Consider the following 6,010-nt stretch of genomic DNA (forward strand, 5'->3'; position numbering starts at 1 on the left):
TATTCTATACTCCACCCAGTTCTGCTCCCTTAATCTTACTTAGTTGGTCTCTCACTTTTTGGTTTTTCTTTTTTTTTTTTAAGATTTATTTTTACTTATGCATATAAGAACTGGGGTGCAGGGATGAGAGGATTCATCTGAGACAGAGTGGGGAGCTTTTAAAACAGACTGATCTACTGAAATACACTGCTGAGGGGAGCAGCAGAAGAGACAGGAGAGGTCTGCTGCACCACTTGGATTTTAGCTCCCTGGCCAGGGATCAAATTCATGCCACAGTGGCTGGCAATAGCTTGATAGCATGAATACTTTAACCCCTGGACCACTAGGGAAGCCCGCAGTGTGGAATTTTAAAAAGCAGGTATGGATTGCTATACAATTTTATGTAGGGATGTCTTAATGTTAAGGATATATTATTTGTAGAAGCTGTGGTTACTGATGATTTAAAATTCTTTTAAGCTACTTGTTTTTATACAAGTGCCATTCATCTGTTTTATTGATATAAAAGTTTGAAACTTCAAAGGAATATAATCTGGTTTTTCTTATACTAAATCACCTTTCATCAAAAAAATTATAATTGCTTTCTAAAACCTAACTTAAAACAAACTTAATTGAAAAAAATTGAAGACAAAAGTGATTTTAATAAGTTATTTGGCAAGAATTTTGTGGAAAAGGAAAAGAATAAAATTTGTTTCCACTTGTATTTAGACACAAAAGTAGCTACAATTATATAGGTAGAGATAAAAAAGCTTAAGGAAAAGATATGATGCCAAAGTTGAAAAATATGATAAACTTTGCATACTCCATTTATGTATATACATAAATGTTACTTTCAAAGTAACATTTTGCTTGCATTTTCCTTATAATTATTAGATCTCTTTATATATGTATCTGATATAATTTATAGAAATTAGAATTAATAATTCAGAATTTGGTGAAAAATAATCTTACTATGAATAAGTTATTGTCAAATTTTATTCTGCTTTCACAACCTGTTCTTAAATATAGACAGTTCTGTTTAATAGAAAGCATTTTGTCATCAATGTAAGTAAACTTATTGCATCTTTCTTTTTATTTTTAAATATAGGCCGACAAGACCTACATGTTAAGAGAATATACATCACGAGAGAGCAAAATTGCTAATTTGATGGTATAGTATTTAAATATCAATATTTATGGGTTGAATTTTAGTGGTAGTACCCCCGTCACCCCCCACTAGCCAGCCATCTCTGTATCCCTAAGTCTATTCGTTCACCTAATCAGACTTTATAGGATAACTTCTACTTTTCTGAACTTACCTCAAATACAAGAACATCACAGTTATTCACAATTTTATAGGTTGTCACCATAGTTATCATCCAGTCTCTTTTCCATAGTTTGCCCTGGAAAAACTGAGACCCAAAGGTCTTAACACCAAGCCGCACAGCTGTTGAGTGGTAGCGCTGCGTCTGACACCAGTTGGAAATTCTTTCCACCAACCACCCTGCCACCCTGTAATTTCCTTTATTCTTCCTAGAATGTGGTGATTTTTTCCCCTGGACTTGTTTGTTTGGGCATAACTTTGCTTTGCTTTTTGCTCCCCTGGGAGTGGTACAGGCTTCTACAACTGTAGGATTCCCTAGTGTATGCTTAACAAACGGTACCTTCCTCAGACTTGATATTCCTCATTTAGTGGTTAGGTTGGGTGTAGAGTATGCACTGGTTAGAAAGTTACTAGATTCTGTTGTAGACCACATATTGGTCTCTAACTGAAGGCAAGTGTTTTCAAGGTGCTCAAGTGAAAGGGAAAGGGGATTGGATTAAAAGGTTTTAAATTCTGAAGACATTTTTGAGAATTTGAGACTAATTTAAGGGAAGTCATTCACTCATAAGAGGTATCTATTGTAAGTAAGAAGACCTAATCATGCTACATAAATTTATATATTTCCCAGCATGTTTCACCTTCCCTCTTCACGGAACCTAACGAAATTTCACAGTATTTACCGATAAAGGAAGCAGTTCGTGAGAAGTTACTATTTCCTGAAAGAATTGATTCAAATCCTGCAGACTCACAAGAAAATACACCTGTGAATAGAAAGTGATACAACATACACTCATCATGGAGTCTGACTGGAGACCACAGCTGTTTTGAGCGAGTATTTTTATTAAGAGAATTGCCTTGTCAATGTGCAGATTTTCTGGCACCTTACAGGAAAAAGAAATAAAAGATTGTTGCAGGCAGGTTCCATTCAACTGCTGTTCGTACTGTTTATCTTCAAATTTATATTCCAGATTTATATTTCCTGGAGTTAAATTAGGATTTCTAAATTGCCACAAAGTAGGACCTCACCAGTAGTGATGTGCATGTCTCCTGTGTGTGAGTCTAATCCGCCTCTATCATGAGACCCTACCTCCTACCTGTGGGGAGATTAACTGAAATCAGTGACTGGCAGAACCTTGTGACCTTCCCGAGCCCTGCTCATATCTCTGCTGCTCTGCCCTTTCACTGGAGCTCCTGAAGGTTTATTCGCACTCCTGGAGAATCATCACTTGCCTCCCAGGAATCCATCTCATACATTGATGATTTTCCCCTACAAATAAAATAAATTATTTTACCCTAAAATTTTAACTGGTTTTTGTGGTTCAAAAAATTTCAGACACAGAACCATAAAACTTAGTTTTTTGTGAGAACTTACGCTGTTATGCCCGAGGAAACACATGGGCATGGTTTGCCCTGACAGGTAGGACATCGGATGGCTTTCGTCCATCGTCAGGTGCTTTTTCTTAGGTGTAGCCCAACTTGTACTAACATTTTCACCTCCATCTTCTGTGCAAGCTGCGAGTGAATAAATTCACTTAATATTGAATTTGGAGTTGGTTCTAAAAAGTTACTTAAGTGTAATATAGATTGTTTCTAGAAAATGTTACATCATGGGCCTTCCCTGATGGTGCAGCGGGTTAAAAGCACAACACTGAGAAGCTAAAGTCACTTCCACATGAGTTTGATCCCCACCTGGGAGGTGATCCACATGGTGCAGCAGACCTCCTGACCTGCCCACTGCTCCCCTCAGCAGTTTATTTCGACAATCTGCCTGTTCTGTTCCCCACTCTGTCTGATGAATCCTCTCACTGCCTCTGTACCTCTGGCTTGTATCCTAGTTATGTATGCATAAATAAATCTTTAAAGAAACATTACATCATAACCCTCGAAGCATCCAGATTACTCTTTTACTTAAAATATTTGAAGGAGAGCTATAGAGGAGGGGAACTTTATTTTAAAATATAAAATTAAGTTTTTCTGTTTTGTTAAGATTCATGTTTTTAACATTACAGGAATCTCATAAAATATAACAGTACAGCATGTACCCCAAAGTAAATTTAAACTCCATTTGGTTATTTTTGATGATAATCCTTAAGCAGTTTATATTCTCTTTGGTCTTCATAAAGTGCAAAGTGGCTAAAGAACACTAAGTAAGAAATCACTTGAATTGGATTTTTTAAAAATAATTGTTTACAGGGCAAGGGGAAAAGTCACCTACCCCCTTGTACCTTTTGTCTGCTGTATGTAGTTCTGCTCAATGGATAAATCATTAAGAATATTTAATTGAAAGTATTAACAGCTTCCTTAATATTAGCCTAAAGATACATTGTAGCAAAGCTACATCATTACTCCACATTCCTCATTGCTCAAACTCTGTAATATTGGTAATTAGCTAATTTTATTAGCTAAATATGTTCACAAATAGTTTTGCTATTTTCCTTCTGCTGTGTCACATACAGGAAATCAGGATTTTGTTGACTTTGAGAAGACATGGCATGTTTAATGTATATTAAATATACCTGCATTTAAGGCTTTCTCTTGGTGTATATAGTATACTCAGCTTTCTGGTCCCTCCCCTCCCCCATACAGATTTGAACAAAAACCATTCATACAAACTATAAAAAAATTAAAAGCTTGTAAGTATAGTGGAAGTTTCTAGGCCACATTATACTATATGTATATATACATAACTTGATTTAGATGTCCCTTAGTTGATCTTAGATTACTTATTTTGAGAATCCACTGTTAAAAACTGTAGAGTATTAAAGAATTGCCCTATTTTTTTTCAATAGCAGGTGGAAGGTAGATAGAAGAATGTACTTCTGAAGTTTTCATTAGTTTAATCCTATTAAGACTACCGAGAAAACCTGTATTTGCCATTGCTAAATAAGACATGCCATTTTATATTTATTTGTTCCAGTGTGTCTTTTTCTAAGAGGAGAATAAACAAGGAATTACTAATCTGTGTTTTGCTATGCCATTTATTTCAGTTTTGGGATGCCTGATTAAAAATGGTTTGTTATACACTTCTCATTTGTGTTTTATGTTTTGAATTTAATTACAACGTAGCCTGATTCTCCAGACATATGAAATTTTTTTTAAAAAGAGATTTATTTGTACATACAGAACTGGGGTACAGGCCAGAGACTCAGGGGCGGTGAGTGGCTTCACCAGAGACAGTGGGGAGCAGAACAGGCAGATCTACGAAGTACACTGCTGAGGGGAGCAGCGGGCTGGTCAGGAGAGGTCTGCCACACCATGTGGTCACCTCCGGGGCAGGTGGGAATTGAACTCATGCAGGAGTGGCTTTAGCTTCTCAGTGCAGTTCTTTAACCCGCTGCTCCACCAGGGAGGGCCTATAAATGAAAATTTAACAGTTTCAGATAAAATCCCTCAGGTTAGCCTTTGGTCTCTTGTTCTACCTCTCCTCTACCCCTGTACTTCTATGGAGATTTTAATAAGCCAGTGCTTACTGAATGGCAGGCTAATGTGTTCTGTTTTGTGACAATATGAATTACCTGTCATGTGGACCATCCTGTGTGGCTTTGAATACTCTGTGCTGTATGGTACCAGGTGCAAGGGATTGTAATGAAGGTCTAGTGTCTGGAGGTAAGGTCTAATGGAGGAGACACAAAGTAAAAATAATTACGAATTTAATAAGTGAAGTGATAGTAATACCGATTTAAGGGAATAATAAACAGCTTTATTAAAGGTAAGAGCTCTGCTTCTAGAGAGGTTGTAGAAAGCCTCAAGAGAATGCCATACCTAGTTCAGCAAGGCAAAAAGGCTGAGTAATCTATGAAACTACAGCTTATCTTGAGACTATGACAGGTCTGAGATTTCAAGGCAGTCAACTGAATCCCCAAAAATGAGAAGACCAACAAGTAATGGCACACACAAATTGTTTCCTCTCAGAAAGACCATGAGAATCAGATAGCCATGGGTTAAAAAAAAATCAGTTTAAGCTGAAGTTGTCAAAGGCTCCTATGGGCTATTGGTTTGAAGTAACAATTTCAAGTAAGAGGGCTTTGTACTTAACGCCTTTCCCCCCAAAGGCTCACCCCCATGCTCACCAGGAACCTGGGGGCAGGCAAAAGACCAGGAAATTCCTGTCGGTTGCTCAAGCCTACCAGAGGAAGTTGGCTGTTGCTGAGGGATAGAAGAAACCTTTTGACTTCCTCCAGACCCTTTACTGGAAGGATGTAAAGCCTTAGGTTTCCTGAGAGAGGAATAACAAATCTTAACCACTCCACGACCCAAGCAAAAACCCATGATTTCTGAGGGAATTATCCCTCGGACAAAAAAATTTTCCTCTGGAAGAATAGCAAAAGATCTTTAGGACATGAAGAGTCATCACTATTAGAGGGAGGATAAGTGTAATAGTTGGGGGAGGGACAGAAAAACCTGGGCCTATACTCCTACAAGGATATTCAGGACAAAGCACGTGATAAGTCCTCAGTGTTTGTTGATTGAATCCCTGCTGGCTCCGCGAGGGCAGCAGGTTAAGAGTTGGAAAGCGACGCGGGACGCAGAAGCGACGTGTAGCAAACCTCGGCGAACCTGAATCCCAAGTCCTCCAGGCGGCCCCACCTCCTTTGACCAAAACCTGCGGTAAAAACAGGCGGAGCGAAACGTGGGCGGTGGGCGCGGGGGCTCTGGGCGCCTGCGCTGCCCCTCGCCAGGTGGGCAGGTACCTGGGCGGGGCGCGCCGTG

General features: G+C 38.6%; 1 protein-coding gene across 1 annotated transcript in view; it reads left to right on the forward strand.

The window, feature by feature from the left end:
* TIPRL (TOR signaling pathway regulator) overlaps positions 1–2,982 on the forward strand; it is an 18,000-nt gene extending 15,018 nt beyond the window's left edge. Inside the window, exons 6-7 of the mRNA XM_004688457.2 lie at positions 1,085–1,147; positions 1,929–2,982. Of these exons, the coding sequence (XP_004688514.1) occupies positions 1,085–1,147; positions 1,929–2,078 (213 nt within the window). The 3' untranslated portion in view covers positions 2,079–2,982. The remainder of the gene's footprint in view (positions 1–1,084; positions 1,148–1,928) is intronic.
* Positions 2,983–6,010: the final 3,028 nt, after the last annotated feature.

The sequence above is a fragment of the Condylura cristata genome, unplaced genomic scaffold (genome assembly GCF_000260355.1).
Source record: "Condylura cristata isolate star-nosed mole 26May11 unplaced genomic scaffold, ConCri1.0 scaffold00024, whole genome shotgun sequence".
Taxonomy (NCBI): domain Eukaryota; kingdom Metazoa; phylum Chordata; class Mammalia; order Eulipotyphla; family Talpidae; genus Condylura; species Condylura cristata.